Source organism: Saccostrea cucullata, unplaced genomic scaffold (assembly GCF_032062105.1).
Source record: "Saccostrea cucullata isolate Sc308-1 unplaced genomic scaffold, CSIRO_AGI_Scuc_v1 ctg183, whole genome shotgun sequence".
Classification (NCBI taxonomy): domain Eukaryota; kingdom Metazoa; phylum Mollusca; class Bivalvia; order Ostreida; family Ostreidae; genus Saccostrea; species Saccostrea cuccullata.
The window spans coordinates 309686-331692 of record NW_026929981.1 but is presented as its reverse complement, the minus strand read 5'-3'; the positions used below and the strand labels follow the sequence as shown (position 1 = coordinate 331692).

Genomic DNA, 22007 nt, shown 5'->3' with positions numbered 1-22007 from the left:
AAACCAATACTGGCAATAGGCCTATTAATTCTGAGATCTAAAGGTGAAAGGTCAAGGGGAGGAGGGGGGGGGGGGGTTCTACCGTCTTTTTTAAATGAAAGATGAAAGACACTGAGATAACGAACAGTATGTATTATTCAAACTCTGGGAAAGCTAGCCCATTAAATTAAATTATAAAAATCAGGAGCAGAGCAAACACGTACCTCCAAAATATCAGAGATTGGATCGGGTGCCATGGACACGTGATCATCCCCTCCAGTGGTCATAAGTACCCAATGTGTACTCCTTTATAGAGGCTTGTCATGACTGGGAAAATGGGAAAACCCGTAGGCATTTCAGTGTGTAAAATTAATAATGGACTAACAATGAGCATGAAAAACGTCATTTATCATAAATTTAGACTCAGTGATAGGTTGTATTTGTTGACCACAATTACTGGGGGGGGGGGGGGGGTAGGTCTTAAGGACTTAGGTCATTGTATCCGCTGCCGTTCAAAAATCCTGCGAAATGATTAGGCCATAGGACCCACCTCAATTGAGACTGGTGATATCCTTGTTTCATCAATTTGTTTGTCAATACCTTACCTCTTTTTAAGAAGTGTTCATATGTAGATCGAGCATGCTCTTACGAATCATATCAATTGATAGGCTGATAGATCCAGTTTACAGGTGATAAGGGTATATTGCTACATAAGTAAGGGAAGCTGACTTTTGAAAAGTTGAAGTCATCAGTTCACGTTTATCATAAAGCTCGTCGGTTTGTTAGGTTACCATTAACGTCTTTTTCTTGTAAAATATCCAAAATTTGAAACAGCTGTGCCAGAATCTATCTAATATTCTATTTCAAGCTCACTTGGATAATTCAAGTCGACTATAAATTCCTTGAATTTATATGTGTTTTAGGGGGATGGGGTTTACCATGTCTTAATTATTTCCTTCTTCATCGAAAGCTCTCAATATTACTTTCCAAGATTCATGGATCGTGTACGACTCTTAATTTCTATCAGCTTAAAGACGTATGCATTTTCTATGGAATCCTAGCAACTTTATTTTTTTTTCAATTTACTCCACTGCGTAGACCTACATTAAACAATTCCACAAATTCCAAGGATGTTAATACAATGAAGCGCATTGAAGTGGTAAAATTTTCCGTTCGAATGGAACGTTTTGAGCTATATTTAGAGTGTTTATTGTCATCTTTTGACACGCCCATTTCTTTAGAAATTGATAAAACGGTCAAGTTGTTTCTTCAAATACCTGTAGAACAGGTTTTCCATAAATATAATAGCCAATGAAATTGAGGATCTAATAAACACCGAGTAAACACGTGTTCGACCAAAACATGTGTTGTGGTAACTTCAATAGACATGGATAAGTTAAAAAATATGCATATATTCGTTGCAATTTGTGTTTAACAGAAGCGGGGAGTATCTAACTCCCTCTTCTATTTTTTTAAAGCTCCATTTCAGTGTAACTCATGATGCTTGTGGCGAAGAATGGGATGTCCTAAAACTACGCCGAATATTACTTTCTCGTTTCTAAAAATATGGGCGTGTCATTATGTTATAATTGACCTTCAAAACATGACTCAGAACTTTTCATCCAAACGGAGAATTTTACCACTTCAATGCGCTTCATTGTAACAGGATTCCCTATAGACCCATTAGATCCAAACATGTATGATCCACTATCTCGGCTACACGCGAAACCAAGGAAAAAATCATATACGTTGTACATGTATCTGTAAAGGAAAGCGGAATGTTCACCCCTCATAAAAATTCTTTCTAGCTGACTTTTTAGCTCACCTGAGCCAAAGGCTCAAGTGAGCTTTTCTGATCAAAATTTGTCCGTTGTCTGTCGTTGTCGTCGTCGTCGTTGTCGTTGTTGTAAACTTTTCACATTTTCATCTTCTTCTCAAGAACCACTGGGCCAATTTCAACCAAACTTGCTACAAAGTATCCTTGGGTAAAGGGGATTCAAGTTTGTTCAAATGAAGGGCCACACACTTTTCCAAGGGGAGATAATTATGAATTAGAGAAAAATTAATAGCATTTAAAAAAAATCTTCTTCTCAAGAACCACTGGGCCAGGAAGGAAGAAACTCATGTGGAATCATCCTCAGGTAGTGTAGATTCAAGTTTGTTCAAATCATGACCCCCAGGGGTAGGGTGGGGCCAAAATGGCCGATCAAAGTTTTACATAGGAATATATAGGAAAAATCTTTAAAAATCTTCTTCTCAAGAACCACTGGGCCAGGAAAGATGAAACTCATGTGGAATCATTCTCAGATAGTGTAGATTCAAGTTTGTTCAAATCATGACCCCCTGAGGGTAGGGTGGGGCCAAAATGACCGATCAAAGTTTTACATAGGAATATATAGGAAAAATCTTTAAAAGTCTTCTTCTCAAGAACCACTGGGCCAGGAAAGATTAAACTCATGTGGAATCATCCTCAGGTAGTGTAGATTCAAATTTGTTCAAATCATGACCCCCGGGGGTAGGGTGGGGCCAAAATGGCCGATCAGAGTTTTACATAGGAATATGTATGAAAGCCTTTTAAAATCTTCTTTTCAAGTATTCAAAGCCATGCTTAGTGATATTTATAGGGAATCATCCTTAGGTAATGTAGATTCAAGTTTGTTCAAATCATGACCCCCATGGGGGGGGGGGGGGGTTTAAAATTCAAGCTCCCTCCCACCCCCCTCAGTAAACTTTCAGTTCTGATCTGATATATGCTTTTTCCTAGCCAATTGCTCAGGTGAGCGATGTGGCCCCTGGGCCTCTTGTTTTCTTTTCCTTTGCTTGTCAATAAAATTTTTGAGTCTGTTTATTAGAGGAGTGAGTATGAACCCCTTCCCATTGTACTTTTAGGCAATTTCACGCAATTATACTTAGAATTAACTGTCTTTTCAATATCAGTTCAGGATAGAGTCCATGCAAGCAAAAGTTTTGGTGTCCGTGAAATCGGGGTTTCACTGTATTTCTATTCCTGTCGCACGTGAAACTTCTTTTAAAACAAATTTCTTATTTCAAGGGAAGGAATATATCTCTGAATTGTTTTTATTTTAAAAATTCAAACAGGACCATTGCAAAATGGAATTATAAATGAAACTGAATAATTTGTAAATGCTTACTTTAAAAGAAAAATAAGAACGAAATATTTCATGTACAGATTAACCAAACAAAGGGGATGATACAACTTCCGGTGCAGAAAACATTTTTGCTTCTTGACAGTCTTGAACTGTCTTGGGATGTTGATGATCAAGTTATGTTAAATTTATTCATAAGAGTGTCATTTGATAGATACAGATAGGATCCAAGGAATATAGTCCTCCATCCAGCAGCCTAACAACCCACCCAAGGGCTTTTGAACTGCTAACAGTAAGTTCAATTTTGCTTATTTTGAGAACCAATTTATTTTGCCAAATATCAAGAAAATTAGTCAGCATGAACAAACGGAGAAAAGTGGAGCATGTGGAGTGGGCAAACCTTTCAAAAAGTCACTGTCATTATGAAATTCTTTGTATTTTACGTAGAAATTCACACCTTGATTTAATCATATACTATGACGTTTGAAGACATAAACTAAAGTTTAACATTTATCAGATTGGGCACAGCCCACCAAATGTCATTTATAAATTATCCCCCATTTGGTAGTCAATTTCCTAATATGTTGATGATGCGACCGTTAGGGCGAGCGCAGATACTCATTCAGTTTTCATTTAAATCTGGCTTGTCAAACTGCACGTGACATTCAGTGCATCTAGGACTCTCACATGACGTTGTATGCATGTTGCTTTACCGAACTGAAGCCTGAACAGGGCTGATTTTACTGAAGAACTGTTTTATTGACAATTTCTCTGCAATAAATTCATTAAATCAAGGCAAGATTATTATTTAAGCTTTTAGCTCACCTGAGCCGTAGGCTCATTGTGAGCTTTTCTGATCAAAATTTGTCCGTCGTCTGTCGTCGTTGTTGTCGTCGTTGTTGTTGTCGTCGTTGTAAACTTTTTGCATTTTCATCTTCTCCTCAAAAACCACTGGGTCAATTTCAACCAAACTTGGCACAGAGTATCCTTGGGTGAAGGGGATTCAAGTTTGTTCAAATGAAGGGCCACGCCCTTTTCCAAGGGGAGATAATCATGAATTTGTTAAAAATTAATGGCATTTTAAAAAAATCTTCTTCTCCAGAACCGCTGGGCCAGGAAAGATGAAACTCATGTGGAATCATCCTCAGGTAGTGTAGATTCAAGTTTGTTAAAAAAATGACCCCCGGGGGAAGGGTGGGGCCAAAATGGCCGACCCAAGTTTTACATAGGAATATATAGGAAAAATCTTTAAAAATCTTCTTCTCCAGAACCACTGGGCCAGGAAAGATGAAACTCATGTGGAATCATCCTCAGGTAGTGTAGATTCAAGTTTGTTCAAATCATGACCCCCGGGGCAAGGGTGGGGCCAAAATGGCCGACCCTTGTTTTACATAGGAATGTATAGGAAAAATCTTTAAAAATCTTCTTCTCCAGAACCACTGGGCCAGGAAAGATGAACCTCATGTGGAAGCATTCTCAGGTAGTGTAGATTCAAATTTGTTCAAATCATGACCCCCGGGGCAAGGGTGGGGCCAAAATGGCCGACCCTTGTTTTACATAGGAATATATTAGGAAAATATTTAAAAATCTTCTTCTCAAGAACCACTGGGCCAGGCAAGATGAAACTCATGTGGAATCATCCTCAGGTAGTGTAGATTCAAGTTTGTTCAAATCATGACCCCCGGGGCTAGGGTGGGGCCAAAATGGCCAACCCAAGTTTTACATAGGGATATATAGGGAAACCTTTTAAAATCTTCTTTTCAAGTACTTCAAAGGTATGATTAGTGATATTTATATGGAATCATCCTCAGGTAGTGTAGATTCTAATTTGTTCAAATGATGAACGCCTGGAGGGGGGGGGGGATAAATTCAAGCCCGATGTGCTCAGGTGAGCGCTGTGGCCCCTGGGCCTCTTGTTTGTTGTTATTATCGCGAGAACATTGCTTTAGCTTTTGGGTACGAAATGATGCATTGTGGGTCCAAATTACTGCAGAAAAAAATCTACTGAATGAATGTGCAGTAGTTCAAATTTTCTCTTCGCCCAGGCGTTGCTTTAAGAGCTCGTAGTGACGAGCGTCGCTTTGACGCTCACTGCGCTGGCTAAGTCTAATCTTTAGCTGTTTAGTGTAACATAAACTTATTTTAATTTCTTTTAGATTTGTTCTCTTGCTTGCAGTGCTTATTTGCTTATAAATGTCTTTTTAATTTAAAATCAGTTTAAAACCACTGCAGTATCACACACTTATGGATGAGTCCAGCCATATTTTAAGCTTCAAAGAAAATGAGGTTAAGGAATTTCTTCATGCATTTTTCTGCAAAATATCCTAAAGATGGAGAGCCATAAGAGAAATGTTAGAAATGGAAGGAGTTTTTCTGCAGACAGCCAATCCAAATTACTGATTCAAAATCCAATGAAATCCTTCCAAGAGACTCTGCAAAATTGCTATGAAGGTACTGCATTATCCTGAATTTGTCTGATTTCATACATTTAATTATAATTTTATATTACAATATACTAGCTAATTTGATGAAAAGTAAAAGCTAGAACAGTAGGGTTGAAGAAAAGATTTTTTTAAGAGTTTGGTGTTATTAAAGCCTAATTTAGAGGCCCTAGACAGAAAAAGAGAAAGATTGTAAACCAGGGGCCAGTATACAATAGGATAAAGTAAATTTGACATATTGTCACAATGATACTATTACACATTTCACTATTAAAGCATAATAAAAATGAATAATTAAATAATATGCTTTATTTCTAGGGGTTGTTGAGTATATGGATGTATGGAAGAAGTTTGATGGGGCTGGTACCCATCTAGTGGACTCCTTCTGTAACAGTCTGTGTGAATCTGACTACCATTATCTGGGGCTGGAGACCAGTCAAGCTTTTAGCTTCATTTACACTAGCAGCAATGGAATTGATCCTTCTGGAAAACTGAGAGAGATAGAGAAGCTTTTGATTGGCCTTAGGAGTCATCTAGAGTCACTGGAAAGTGTGGAGAAAACCAAGTCTCATTTACAGGTAAGGAATCTGCTCCAGTATTACTTATTAGGATCATTAATGGCTGTCCACTGAAATATGTAAGTTTTATCAAGTTGGCCGAAGGTTATCTTTGCTAGCCAAGGGTTTCTGATCTGAAATATAGTCTACAACCTTTGGCATTAGGGTAAATTTTTGTATCTGAAACCCCTGGCTAGCGAAGATGGTGGAAGGTCAGGAGAAGCTTAGCCCTCCATGAACTTGAACAACCCAACATATTTATATGGACAGTAACATAAAACCAGCAGATTATATTCCCACATAAAGTCATCTACATTTCGATTCAATTCGTTTATTGACCAATTATGGGCTGTCATGGGGCAAGAAGAAAGTACATTGTTAAAATGTTTATAATGATTATGATCATACACATGAAATACAATATACATATACATAAGAGGGAAAGGGTCTACAATAAACATAAATTTGTATATGTATATTTAAGTGCATCATGAATAAGCACTCAACAGACTGTCAGCATGAGATGAGTATTATTAGAAATATTCATACAGATTTACATTTCTATTATTCTTTTTACAGGTGCTATGTCAGTGTGTTCTATTGTTCCTCAAGGTGCAGTCTGACTACCATCAGCTGTGTTCTGTCACCATATCATCACTGCTTGACAAACTAGTCCAAAAATACAAAACCACAGATACCAAAGATGTTCTTCAACAAATGACTGACCTTGACCTTGTGGCAAGGGATTCCCCAAGTCATAGTTTTTCTTCCTCCAAAAAGAAGAGTCCATCTGCCTCTCCAAAGCTTCCAGTCAAACAAAATTTAAAATCTTCATTTTTTTCCTTATTTGAGAGGAAAAATGTGGAGAGTGATGGTAATAGTGCCTTTTACGTAGATTTAGAGAAACCAAGTACAGAAACTTTACAGGGGCAAAGTCAGGTGCTGAACAAACCAGAAATTTTGGTGCAAATTGGACTTGATCCTGTTCAAGAAAATACGAAACCAAACATTGTACCAGCATCTATAGATGATGGTATTCTGTTGCCAGAAATCACAACACAAGACTTGGAAGAGAAAAACCCTCTTGCCACTGAAGAAGAGCTGGACTCTGTTGTGAATTTACTCTCAGGGATTGTTGCACCGAGTACTCAGATGCAGACGATCCATGAAAATCACCTGACTGTGCCTTCTCTTTACCCGTCTCGGAATTCCTCCCCTGGACTCGGCTTCTCTTCCAGGTTTTCTTCCAGGACACCCTCACCTGGTGGAAGTGATGACAGCTCGAGAGCAGGTCAGGTCAAAGGTCAGAGAAGGTCAGAGGGGTCGATAGATTTTACAGGTGTGGCTCGAGGAAACACCTGGCCTCATCGCTCAAGTCTTCCATCAAGTCATCTGGCGAGTTCTCCTGATGGCGGACATCACAGTGCCACCATCCCAAGACGATACTCAAAGGATCCTTATTTAGGCGGAAGACATCTCATGAATATGCCTAGCACTGGTCATCCATCAGCAGGATTTCCATGGGGATATCCTGAACCTAAATATAGACCCTGGGTAACCAAAAGCTTGCCTTCATCTCAAGGGTGAGTTACATCAGTGAAGTGGTAGTGTGTGTTGAAATCTAATGAACGAAAATATTTGCATTAACTTTTGACAGCATTATTTAATGAAAGAAATTTTAAAATTAACAGTGTTTGAGATCTTATGTTTATATGAATTGATATTCTGAGTTATTCCCCTTGACTTGCTAGAACTGAAATGTTGATATTTTTTTTTAAATATTCATTTTTGGAGATTTGATGTGAAGTTGCTCTGATAAATGTCATTTGTGATTGACAATAATTTCTTTATCTTGACAGTTCTGACATTTTACACAGCAGCTGGTCTGCCCTCCAGGATTCTGACGACCTGTCTGACGACTCCTCCAGTGGGGAGCCATTCTTTGCCATGGGGCTGGACCTTGTGAATGCATTAGAAGCAAAGTATGTTTATTTTCTTTTCTACCCAAATTACTCTGACTATATTATTGTCATCTTTAGGCGGGAAGATTTTCACGAAAACTAAATTTGATAAATTATATGTCATTTAATAGCATGGAAATGCCAATACATATATCTCTAAGCATTATTGACATGCCCATGCTGACTTGTCTTGATGTTTTTAATAATTCTAAGAAGAAAATCCAGGAATTTTTTTGTCTTACTAATAGCATTTAAAAGTTATCTGTAGATTTGTATCTCACTGAAATTACCTCTTGTTATCCATCCCAAAATTTTCAGAAATGTGATCAACAGATCTGCAGCTGTTTAAAAGTATGCTAAAATGAAAAATTAAACATACCCTTTAAATGAACTGGAACACATAAATTAAATGGATCATATTTGTATGTAAGTCAATTTTGCGTGACACAACAAAAAAAGTAACCCCAGCATTTTTTTCCAGTCCGTGTGGAAGCAGTGATGAGGATGCAGACAATCAGAAAGTTTTGGGGCAGCATGACAAACACTCAACCAACACCTGGCCCCCCAAACAATCCTGGTCACAAACTATTCAGGGAGGGACTCCAAATCAGAAGCAGCCAGAGAAGGTACCAGTTCACCGTCCAGTGTCCATGCAGTGGAGTGATCCCCTGGCTAATCGTACACCTTGGCCAGGTATTTATATCACCTTATTTAGTTTTATTAGCCAGGTATTTATTCCACTTGATGAAAAATTTAGTCATAATAGTAACAAAAATTTATGTTTGAATTTTTATTGCACAAAATTTTAAATCTTGTGACTTGTATTTCATATTTAGTCTCCTCATATCATAATTTTTGCAACAAAAAAAAAAAAAGAAAAATCTTGGGGGCTATCCCGGTAGGCTAATAGTGAACATCTGCTAGACACAATCATTTTGTCTAGCGCTACATGACTGTCTACATATGCAAGAATGTTTTTCATTTCCAGGTTTAGGTGCCTCTCAGAGTATGCATGGATTCAGTTCAACCAAATGAGAAATGGAGATCAAACAGAGGAAAATGCTTAAAGAATAACCTAGACAGAAGATTTATTTTGATACCATTGCTGAAGTTTTGCCCACCATCCACCTAGCAAGCTTACCCCAATCCAACATGAAACACTCGACATAGATACCACAATCTCACAAGAACCACTTAGCAATGATGCTTCAATCTCACATTAACCTTTATTCAAAACCTTGATATTCAGTATTAATTTGATTGTAGCAGGTTGAAATGCAATATAAATGTATGTCTACATTCTTCTGTTGAATTGCTGATATTATTTTTATCCCTATGATATTCAGGGCATTTTTATTATGTAATACATGTGTGCTTTTTTTTTTTTTTTTTTTTATACATATGACCATCTTTTGATGGGTTGTATTATGGTTTTGGACTTAACCTATTTGTTCATAAATTTGTCATTCTGTCTGTTAGTTTTTTCAAGTGTATGTCAATTTTCTTTTTACTTTTTGAGGCATAAGACCAGGTTTAGACAACCAATTTTTTAAGTGGATTTCTTGCCAGAAATTGATATGTTATAATGTCCACAAAGTTTCCAACAAGGTGGTCATGATATGGACCTTTTACTTACTTGTATGAAGTCGTTAGAAAACACCATGCTACTACAATGAAGTGTGTCTGAGTCTGGTACATGTGATATAATTGATGTCTGGTTTAAATTCTGTATTAACATTATATGTTATCTACCACAGACATTACAAAATAAAATGTCTAATCAAATGTATGGAAAGTAGTAAGCTCAAACATTCATGATACCTATGTTTACATTGGAGTGAACACTTCTGCATAATTTCCATGTTTTGACACCTCTACCAAGAGCAATTGAAAATGTTTTTATCAAGCATGAAATCTTTAATGTTAATTCATCTTTGAAAAAAAAATTTAGTAGTGAGTGTTTTTCTTAGTGCTAGTCATGCCTTCATATTAAGATACCATTTATCATCATTCAAACATTGTCAGTGGACTTATGTTCAGTCTTGGTGCACCTGAAGTACTTAAGGATAACCCATATTTTTGATGGGCATATTATGTGCTATTGCTTAGCAATGCTTGCACACCTTTTTTTGGCCATAAATTTAAACCTGGACAGGAGACAAACGTAAACCTCTTGCCATTTGTATTATTGTGTTCAATTCTGTAAAAATCAGAATGCTTGAAATTTTAAACTGTTCATTGCTCATTATTTTTAAAACTTTTCAGTATTTAATTTTTGTCTGCTAAGATCGAATATTAGGGGTAAATTGAACCTGGTCTTTGAGTATTTTCTGAACAACTATTCATAATTTTAACTTTTTTTTGCAAAACTCTTGATCTATATGAAATACTTTATTAGCAATTTGTTCAATGAAAGGTCAAAGTTATACAATTCAAAAGTAAATCTGATAGCTTCTATAAGAATTTGCTAATATAACAAGGGATGTTGAATTTCACAAACATGCTGTCTTGTTAAAAAGTTTTTGAATAATGTTTTAAGTTAAACACTGCTGTGTGTTGTGTTTTTACACAGCTTTAAAAGGTACATGTAATAAAATGTCGAACTCATGCATATACATCTTTACATATTCCCATATGTAGGAAGTATAAATATTCAAACACATTCTATATAAAACAAAAAAAAACTAACTTTTGATGCCGTGTGACATTACTTTCATATTTGATATAGATGCCTTTCAGTTTCAGCAATATTCCTAGATCAAGATCAAGCCAAAATTTCATTACCGGGTATTTTTGAATTCTTAATTTTTAAAACTTTTTTCAGCTTTCATATTATATTTGGTTCTCATACATGTATTATTACTGCAATACTTCTCTGCAGCATGACATCTCCTTTCTCAGACTGATGTATGCATGGTGAAATTAAACATTCTCCTCTGCCAAAAAGCTTTGATTTACAATTTTGTTCTCTTGTTGCTAAGTTTTTGATTTTTACTTAATTAAGGGAAACTTGTTCCCATTTTCACTTTGACATTTCTAGTAAAATGCTCATTTACAAATACTTACGATGTACTGTTATAGATCTATGAGAAATATGCTATTTGTGATTGTATTATATCATGCTGTTTGTGACAACAGGTTGTGATGATAATTCTTATATGCTGGCCAAATGGAATTTCAAAGTCAGGTGAACATATTCATATAGTCTTTTATTTATAATCATTTAAACTCAAATTCAATCTGGGGAGATGTAATAGAAACATCTTCCTTTTCATATGTATAGAGATATATGTACATGTATTAAACATGTATGTGTAAACTGTAGATGGTACAATTTACTTTTCTGTTAAATGTCTCTCTGTAAACTCTCCACCTTCTGTCATAATAACCTTTCCCCCTTCCCCCTGAACAATAATAGGTTTGGATTTGACTTGAGTGGTTTTTGAGAAATAAGGGTTTTCATTTAGGGGATCGAGGCGGGAGGTGATGTTCAACCAATTCAGTAGTCAGAATTTGTTTCATAATTGGCAATTAAACTATTGGAAATATTATTTTAAAACGGCCTCTTCAAATTGGCATACAGTGGACCTTCAGATATCCGGACCCCAGATATCCGGATGCTGAAGCAGTATCCAGACAATTTTTTGTTGGTACAGAATTTTTAAATGTTATTTTGTCTTGTTTAACTGATGATTCAGGTATACGGACGCTTCACATATCCGGACAAATTGACTAGAAACCAAAGTGTCTGGATAAATGAGGCTCCACTGTATATCCCTCCCACCTTTTTCTGTAGAAAAAAAATGTAGTCTTCATTTGATTCCTAATTGTCCCTAAAGAGATGAGACATCTTAAGTATACATATAATTCACTGAATAGGAGTTGTAAACTTAGGGAGCGTGAATGCAATGTCAATAAAATAAATTGAGCTCATAAATTCTTTTTAAGGAAACTAAAAATTTTTTATGCAGATCACTAAGTGCTATTTATTAATACACTTTAGCAATAAATAAATTCCAGAATGTATTTGTGCTATTTAAAAATGCATAGCATTTTGTTCCCTTGCTGTAGAAATCGAGTTCTTTAAATTTTTCTGGTGACTGCTATTTAAAGAGACATGAAAATGAGAAATGCAATTTTCATTGTAATAATGTATTTTTGTATTAACCTTGATTTAAAAAAAAAAAATCTATTTATATCCCGTTAGTTGGAGGTGTGTGATTTATAGATATTAAGTTCATGGGGTTTTTTCGCATTCGATGTGTCAGGGTATAAAAATAATACTGTGGATCTTTTAATGCTGTTAAGTAACTTTACATTTTATTTCCTTTTACGTTTGATCTTGTTCATTTTGCATTCAGGATTATAACTTTTACTTATCAATCATCATTGAAATGAATTACAACTGTTACATGGTGCTTACAAAGGTAATCTGTCTCAAGGTTTTGTACGGGGAAACTTTTCATCTTTGATAAGTTCATAATGAATGCAAATCAGGGTGCTTTGCATATTTTTTTTTATTACATTAAGGGTGCTTTTACAGTTCAACGTATCACCCGATCACTAGATATTATTATTATTATTTTTAATACCTGTAAAATGTGTAACTTTTTTAAGTTTGAGGGTGAAAAAAAGGTTGATATATTTTTCAAATGAATTACATGTAGTAGCAAAGTAGTTTTATTATAAATAAATTCTATATTAAAAGTAGAGATAACCTTGACCTGGCTTTGGTTCAAGGAACATACCAGGGTAGTTATATTGTAAACACACATAAAATAGGTCATTCAAAAATATCTTCCCCAATATCTTATTATCTAAATTAGGGGGATTGGAGCCAAGCTTCTTGATATATATGTATTAGTTGGAATCCTATACAATAAAACATGCTAAAAGTGAACATGTTTAAAATGAATTGACACATATAGTGAAGTGATTTTTCCCCCTTGAATTTTAAATTTATTGTGAAGCTAGCAATGGTACTTCATTATACATGTAAGCATATTTTACTGTATTAGTGTGTGACTGAAATAGAAGACAAAAAAAGGATGATTAAAAAAAATGGTTACTGCTAAATATGATGACAGTCACTGTGTGATATTTGAGTTTTATCTATATAAGTGAATGATATAGGAGATATTCACGTTGTACAGGCAGATAATGAGCAGGATTTAACTGTAATTGGGAGATACCTGTAGATTGTATGTCTGTCAAGTTACAGTTGTAAAAGGTGTAAAGCAAATGAATGATTACTAACAATGTCTTGAAATATGCTTCTGATCAATGTAATATTGCTAAAATTTTGATAGTTGGGTGGATCCTGCTAGTTTTTTTTTCTGTTCATTGTCATTCATTACACTTTGTAGAATGCAATTAAGACTGATATTAATTCACTGAAAATTCACATAAACAGAAAAAACATATATATGTAGTTCAAAACAAAAAGAGACAATTTAGTGTAATTTTTGCTATATTGCAAAGATTTTAGAATGTATGAGATTAAAAGTAAGTTTATTGAATAATTAATAAGCTGCACATTTGTCACAGTCAAAATTCGTTTTAAATATTTATTGCAATTATTGTTTTCTTAGTAGTGTCATTTCAATATTACTTTTCTACGAGTCAGATTTAAGTATTAGATGATTTCAAGGTCAAAAGCAATTATTTTGTACAAGTTGTCAAAATTCATAACACCTGTCAAAACCAAATCATTTTGACCTATGTGCTAAAGAATGTATATGTTTCAATAATAATTTGATTGGAACATTATTTTTGCATATTTTATGCTTATCCAATTTATTTTACTCCATTGTTTGATTTTTGTTTATGTTTATACACAAATAATAGTATTATATGCAGGTCATACAGTTTACAATAATATGGAGAGTTAGATAAACATGAATTCAATAATAATAAAGTTGCAGTGCAAAGTTGTGTATTTTCATTTATCATTCAAAAGATCCTGGACTAATTTGTCGATACTATATGAAGTATTTTGCCTTATCGGATGTAATTTGCATGTCTGTTCATTAAACAACTACTTTAAAAGGTTTGAATGTTTTTGAATTGGCAAACATGGTTGATCCAAGTAAGAAGGAGGTCATCCTAAGCTTGTAAGTAAAAGGTCAGCTTAAGCTTTGAAGTAGAAAAGTCAACTTGGATTACTAGTTATTTGGATATATCAGGTGGGAAAGAATGTACACTAGACTATGATTTGAACACAGGACCTCTCGATAACTGTGCAGGTGCTCTACCTTTGAACTGCAGTTATACTCTCCCCCCTTTAAGCTTTTTAGCTCAACTGAGCCGAAGGCTCAAGTGAGCTTTTCTGATCAAAATTTGTCTGTTGTCTGTCGTCGTTGTTGTTAACTTTTCACATTTTTGACTTCTTCTCAAGAACCACTGGGCCAATTTTAACCAAACTTGGCACAAAGTATTCTTAGGTAAATGGGATTCAAGTTTGTTCAAATGAAGGGCCACACCCTTATTTTAGGGGAGATAATTCAGAAATAGTGAAAATTTGGTGGTATGTTTTAAAAATCTTCTCAAGAACCACTGTGCCAGGAAAGATGAAACTTATAGGGAAGCATCATCTGGTTGTGTAGATTCAAGTTTGTTCAAATCATGACCCTGAGGTAAGGTCGGGGCCACAATGGCTGATCAAAGTTTTACATAGAAATATATAGGAAAATTCTTTAAAATTCTTCTTCTCAAGAACCACTGTGCTAGGAAAGATAAACTTATAGGGAAGCATCCTCAGGTAGTGTAGATTCAAGTTTGTTCAAATCAAGACCCCCAGGGATAGGACGGGACCACAATGGCCGAACAAGGTTTTACATAGAAACATGTATAAGAAAATTCTTTAAAAACCTTCTTCTCAAGAACCACTGTGCCAGAAAAAATGAAACTTATATGGAAGCATCCTCAGGCAGTGTAAATTCAAAATGACCCCCAGGGGTAGGGCGGGTCCACAATGGCCAATGAAAACTATACATACTAGAAATACATAGGGAAATTCTTTAAAAATCTTCTCAAGAATAGCAAAGGCATGGATGATCATAATTATTTGGAAGCATTCGCAGGTAGTGGAGATTCAAGTTTGTTAATTTCATGACCCCTGGGGGTGGGGGGCTTCTATGGCTGATCAAAATTTTACATAGAAATATATAGAATTTTTGTTTAAAAAAATCTTCTCAAGAATAGCAAAGCCATGATAAGTCATATTTATATGGAAGCATCCTCAGGTGGTGTAAATTCAAGTCTGTTCAACTCATGACCCCTTGGGGTAGGGCGGGGCCACAACATGGAATCAAAGTTTTACATAGAAACATGTAGAAAAAAAATCTTTAAAAGTCTTCTTTTCAAGAGTCAGGAAAAGCCATGATTAGTCATATTCATATGGAAGCATTCTCAGGTAGTGTAGATTCAAGTTTGTTCAAGTGATGACCCCTGGGGGTAGGGCGGGCCCACAATGTAAGTTCAAATATAAAGGGCAATAAAGCCACAGGTAGTCAAAGAATTATGCAAGCATCCCTAGTTAGCGTAGATTCAAGTTTATTCAAATCATACCCTCTCCCCTTTAAGGACTGGTTGGGACCACTTTTGGGTTTCAACTTGTCAATAATAAACTGATTACTGCTTTTTTCCTCACCACATTGCTCAGGTGAGCGATGTGGCCCATGGGCCTCTTGTTCTTGAAGATTTTCCATCCTGAGTCTACGAAACAAATTATAGGTTTTGTTGTTAGGTGCAAAACACAACATGTGGCACAGGGGCATCTTATCCACTCTGTTCTCTACTTTACATATACATGTGAAGTAGAGAACAGAGTGGATAAGATGCCCCTGTGCATGTGGGGGAGAATATTTGCAAAGACTGGGTCTCCAACCCAGGATCACCTACTAACTGTGTGGGTGCTTCAGACTTAACCAAATCCCCATTACATGGACCTCAACTACAGCTCAGTCTCCTGATTGGTCAAATCCTCTCTTTTCTTTTCGACAGTTGTTCTGCCTCATGCACAACTGTACCAACAAGCTCAAATCAAATACAAAGGAAGACTGCTATACAGTGTTATTGCAATTTTATTTGGTCTTTGGTCCAAAAGAAGCACTAATATTAAAGTACAATGGGAGAGAGCTTGACATCTGGAAAGTCATATATGATCAATGAAGAACATGCACAGAAAATATCAACAGTGACCAAGATGTCAAGTATTTACAAAATGCTCTCAAGTCAAAATCAATATAACAGTACCATAAAAACAGCTTTTGGTGGCCATTAATAAATACCATAAATGAAAAGTGTCAATGCAATATCAACTAGGACGTATTAAATGTACAAAACGAATGTAACATTTTAAGACATACTAAAAAGATTCTTTGAAAAAAATGTTTGATAAATTAATACATTTGGCTTTGGTGTGTAAACTTGTATTTTATCATTAAATTAGTGGCAAAATAAGTGATCAATAACAAATCCTTATATAAAAGTGTAAATTCATACCAAACATTGTCTTGTATTTAAAAAAAATTTCTTTCCCCCAAATTTCTGTGAAAACACATTGCACTCTTGCACGCTATAAGGAGAATATTGCGACATCTGGTTCTTCTCGCTCATTTAAAACCAGATCTATGAAAATTCTCTCCACTTTGAAGAGAAGATATTTTTATAAGCCATTATTACACGATTTAAGTGTTATCTAAATGAAAAGGGGCCATAATCCACAATGCTCACCTGAGTTGACTCAGACTTACAAATGTTACCTTGTTGTCCTGGCAGAAGTTCACAGATTTCTGAGAAAAGCTCAATACCCTCATATTTGTATCCCATCCTTACCCCTGAAATCAGGATTTGAACAAACCTGAATTCAAACTTCATTAGGATCCTGGCATTTTAAACTAATTAATGAATTTGGACTTCGTTCTTATTAAAGACATAACTGTTTTGTCATGTAAATATTCCCACATGAAATCTTGTTGAATATGGCTCCTTTTAGTCCCAGAAAGGTAATTTAAACAAATGTTTTCTTATTTTTCAGGCCCCTTATTTTTTACATGAAGATATTTAACGGCCCCACACTATTCCTTTAATTTTATCCTGCAACTACCCCTTGCATTGACCTAATAAAGGTAACCTAATAAACCAAAGCTTTATCCGGTCACTGCCCTAATAAAGCCTCGTGCATGTATTCCGACGTTCTAAAAGCATTATGACGTCACGTATATTGCAATGTTTACGCCATGGCGTCATAGTTTCAACTGCAAAGATGTTCCTAAATCTGTCGAAAATAGCTCATTTTTGACGTTCAAATGTAAAGAATATGTTGCAGGATAAACAAAATACATGATAACTGTCTTGAAATATAAGCGATATTTGGGCTCGGGTTGAAAACGTAAGAGGGCTCGGCAAGCCTCACCCTCTTTCAAGTTTTCTTACCCTTGCCCAAATATCGCTTATATTTCAAGACAGTAACCATGTATTTTATATATCTTACCATGAAATTAATTGTGGCATTTTATTTGAAAAAATAAAAATAAAGACCTCTTCACCCAAAGATGCCTTGCAGCAAGTTTGGTTGGAATTGATTTCTCAGTTTGTTCTGGAGGATGAAACAGGACATACCAGATGGCTACATAGATTTAGAACTCTCTTCAACTCTTTGATCAGAAAAACTAACTGAGCCTTTGGTCAATGACTCAGGTTAGCTAAAAATAATGATGTAAGGTGGTTTGAAGTGTTCTGGTAAAAGTACAAGTAACTAAAAAAAACATATATAGGTAATTCAATAAAATGTAATAAATAAACCAGCTACATAATTAAATATATAAAAAAAATGAAATTTTGTGTACAGGAACTTTGTACCTTAGATCAAAGCTACAAATACTGGAATACAGTACATGTTTTTACTATAAGGGTGTCTAATAAGAAACCCTGAAAAGAACCACAAAACACTGGGACAATACTGAACTCCTCACTAAATACTGACAGAGGACATTTACAAACAAGATAAATTAACAGAAATTAACTGTACACAGAATTCATTCGGACAAATTCTGAAAAATCACTGTCTTCAATTCAGAAATTTAAACATAATATTCTCAACAACACAAGAAAACATTTCAAAAGACATATATACTTACTTCATAAGTAACAAATATGCAGATCCACTTTAACAGATCATTAATGATTGATGTATTGCTAAAACTATATGAATTCTTATCTACATGTTGTTTATATATTTAACCTATCACAAACACCAGGTGTTAGCCCACAGTTTTCAGTTCATTAATTCCAATGTCCTCTTCCAAATCATCGTCCTCGTCATCGAATTCCTCATCGATCTCCTCCTCCTCCTCCTCTACCACAGAATTCTCCACCAGTTTGTTCACTTCTTCTTGTAACTGATTTTCTGTCTCTTCATCTTGTGGAGGACATTGAAGACATTTTGGACTGAAAAAAAGTTTATGCAGTGTAGAACTTTAAAATAATCGGATGGTATACATTTGAGCAAATAGAATACTGCGCTGATTCAATTTATTATCTGCATAAATTAATCCCATGCAGATTTAATATAGAACTCCTCATAGCTGATACTAAATTAGGTCGTGGGTAACATTCTTTTAATAAATTTTAAAGAAAATAATAACAAATTTCTGGGTCAGATACAAAAAAAAATTAAATGTATCATTGCATGTTAACATTTTTCAGATTTTGTTATCATGCATATGGTAAATGATTTTTCATGCTGTATTCTTTAAGATTACTTGAATCAATCCCTAAGGCAAAGCTATTATTAATCCAAGCATAATTCTTTTATACATATGTGGTACCATTCTCATGGATAAACACTGTGATTACTGTCAACATTGACTTCTAAATGTCTTATATTCTTAATAAATACTCCCCTGTAATAGTTCTGGCTTAAAACAAGGAAGACATTTTTCAGTAAGAATTATGAGAGTATTAACTTTTGACAGCATTAACAGGTTATCAATCTCAGGCCAAAGGAATCCAAAAACATTGATATAAAATATCTGTTTTTTACATGTTGCAAAGTGAACCCTTTTGTTAAGAGTTTAAAAATCAAATCTGCTATTTAGTTTTCCATTACGAAAGCATACACTATGCTTTAGCCAATACTATAGATAACTAAATTTTCGCGACACCTTATTATCTCGAGATTGGCACAGATTCTTGATAAGCGAGACAAAATCTTAATGAATTGTGGTTATTGCTCTAAATAATCCTAATGAATACAAAAGTACTATTATACACGAAAAATTAAATTTTCGCAAGCACACTGTCTCACGTAGTTGCGCGAAAATAATGTTCTCATGAATAAAAAGTGATTTACAGTATTGGGTAATCATGCTATTTCAAATTAATTTTGAATGAATTACCTATTTAACCCATAGCTGATACAGTTGTTCCCTATACACTGACAGCAGCCTTGGTCGTGGAACCAGCGATATCGAGCGGCTCCCATTGACTTACAGGACTCCTTACACTTCCTTAGAGAGTAACACTGGGACATGAAGGCCACTGTACAGTTCAGCTCGGATCCATAGTTATCCTTTGTAGCTTCTTGTCGTATGTCTAAATAATAATTAAAACAGACTATATGTGAATACTGATCACCTCTTGTAACAGCTGATGTAATCTCTTGTATCAGCTGATGTTATAATTATTACAGTTCAAATAATGTAACAGCTAGTGTAATTACATATCACCTCATTTTACATCTAATATAATAAATATTACAGAACAACTAATGTAACATCCAGTGGAATTACATATCACCTCATGTAACAGCTGATGTAATAATGATTACAGATCAGTTTGTGTAACAGCTTGTGGAGTTACATATCACCTCATTTTACAGCTGGCATAATTACAGATCTCCTCATATAACAGCTAGTGGATTTACAGAATTTTTCAAATTTCAGGTCACCTCATGTAATGGCAAGTGTAATTACAGATAAACTCTGGTAATAGCTAGTGTAATTAGAGATCAACTCATGTAACCTTACTAGTGTACATGTAATTATATATCACCTCAAGAAAGCAGTTAGTGTAATTAAAGATCACCTCATGTACTAGCTAGTGTTTACAGTTATTATATAAATATTGCATGTAGTTGAGTGTAACATTGAAAATTTTCACCCCAAGAAAACCATTGTCAACCGAGGCTGCGCCTGTAATTTTTCACAGATAAATTTTCTAAAATTACACTCAACTACATGTACATGCTATATTTATTATATTATACTGAATGTTTTATATAAACACATAATACAGTGAACCGTGCGCGCATAAATTCTGCGCAGTCGCTATTTTTTTGAATACCACCCGTCGTTAAGCAATGTTGACTGTTGCTACGCTGGAGGGCGTGGCTTCATTATTAAGCAGGTAGTAGTGTATTTTAACTACAAATGTTTCTCGACCAATCAGATTCAACTAATTTACATGAAAGTATAATATTACACATTACCTCATGTTACAACTAGTGTAATTTCAGATCATTTTATGTTACAATAAGTGTTATTACATATCGTAATTTTAGATCACCCTAAATGTAACACTAGTGTAATGACAGATCACCTCAAATAACAGCTAGTCTAGTGTAATTACAGATCACCTCATGTAATAGCTAGTGTAATTACAGATCACCTCATGTAATAGCTAGGGTAATTACATTTCACCTCATGTAACAACACAGTTAGAGGGTGGGATACCTTCTCTTAAACAGAATCAACTTCAAAAACTTTGGGTATGTAATAATGTTACTGCGCATAAAGCACAAACTGTACTGTAACTTGCTGTTACACGATTTTTGGTTGCTGTATAGCATGAAAGCAGGAAAACCCTTGAGAAATTCGCATATTAAACAGTCATCATTTTGACACTTATAAACACCTGTGTAAAATTGCACCACCTTAAATTTTATGTAATAAATAAAAAATGAACCTACAATTGCTTCCTTGTTGAGAAGGTCAAGTAAGAAATTCAATTCACAAATCTGTCATTTCATAATGCAGTTTTCCTACAGTTCCATGCTTTTGACAATTAAATTTTAAAAATTGATTTTCTTCATTTTAAAAGTGTCTCAAAGAACACCAGTCTAGACTCTGTGTATTTGAAGTGACAGTTTATGATGTATGGATAACCTTCTGAATTTAGCCACAAAGTATAAATTACAAGTGTCTTCAACTTGGAATGATAATTAGTCTTACTGATGGGCACCTCCCAAAGACTTAAACATTTCATAGTGTCACAGGCGATGTTTTGGAAAATCTGAAGTCAAAAATGCCATGTTTACAAAAACACTTTATTTACATAACTCTTACTTTTTCCATATATAAAAACTTCTTCAAGTAGTTAAATATAATGCAGAAAAACTTGCACATTATCATAATTATGTTAATTATAATATACAATAAGTCATTCCTGGGACCAGTATGTACTTTTTGCTATTTTTATACTGTAACAGTACCATGTTAAACAAACAATTTTCAAGGGCTAAAATTTTTATACATGTATTTATGGAGAGTTTAATTACTTTTAATATTTTACCTTTACTAAAAATACAGTTAAATGTTCCTGACCGAGTGACAATTAACTTGTTAAAGTAAATTAAATTGAAATTAGGGCCTGTCTTGTAACATTTAGAATTCATATAAACATTAGTTTTTTAACATCTTCCTGTAGAACAATTAAAAAGAGAGATAGACCGTGTAACCCCATCATCCTATATCTTATTTTTTGAGTAGGACTCCTGTGAACTCAAGTTCTTTTATATCAGTGCCATCTTTTCTCATAACCCTGTGGCAAAAATGCACTAAGAAATATGCATCCTGTACTAGCTGTAGCACCCTATGTATGTATTTTATTTGAATCTTGAAATAAAAAAAATCAGATTAAAAAAACTGCCAAAATAATAAAACCTAACTCATTTTTAAT

General features: G+C 34.7%; 2 protein-coding genes across 3 annotated transcripts in view; one reads left to right on the top strand and one right to left on the bottom strand.

The window, feature by feature from the left end:
* Positions 1-3245: 3245 nt before the first annotated feature.
* LOC134282671 (uncharacterized) lies at positions 3246-13969 on the top strand. 2 transcript variants are annotated; one of them, XM_062765074.1, is made up of 7 exons: positions 3246-3378; positions 5303-5537; positions 5846-6105; positions 6664-7667; positions 7944-8066; positions 8527-8671; positions 9034-13969. In XM_062765074.1, exons 2-7 carry the CDS (start codon positions 5417-5419, stop codon positions 9037-9039), a joined length of 1659 nt encoding a protein of 552 aa, XP_062621058.1. In that variant the 5' UTR covers positions 3246-3378; positions 5303-5416; the 3' UTR covers positions 9040-13969. The 2 variants fall into 2 exon arrangements, with proteins under 2 accessions (XP_062621058.1, XP_062621057.1); XM_062765073.1 differs by having other exon boundaries at positions 8527-8738.
* Positions 13970-16114: 2145 nt separating this feature from the next.
* Positions 16115-22007, bottom strand: part of LOC134282670 (glucose-fructose oxidoreductase domain-containing protein 1-like) — a 30538-nt gene continuing 24645 nt past the window's right edge. The window contains exons 7-8 of the mRNA XM_062765072.1: positions 19448-19643; positions 16115-18497 (exon numbers count right to left, since the gene is read on the bottom strand). Coding sequence (XP_062621056.1) covers positions 18311-18497; positions 19448-19643 — 383 coding nt within the window. The 3' untranslated portion in view covers positions 16115-18310. The remainder of the gene's footprint in view (positions 18498-19447; positions 19644-22007) is intronic.

Bases quoted from the DNA above. Each gene is read 5' to 3' on its own strand.
- LOC134282671 (XM_062765073.1), top strand. From the start codon at position 5,417: ATGGAGAGCCATAAGAGAAATGTTAGAAATGGAAGGAGTTTTTCTGCA. The intron at 5,538-5,845 runs GTACTGCATTAT...CTTTATTTCTAG, and splicing joins TCTGCAAAATTGCTATGAAG to GGGTTGTTGAGTATATGGAT. The intron at 8,739-9,033 runs GTATTTATATCA...TTTCATTTCCAG, and splicing joins TAATCGTACACCTTGGCCAG to GTTTAGGTGCCTCTCAGAGT.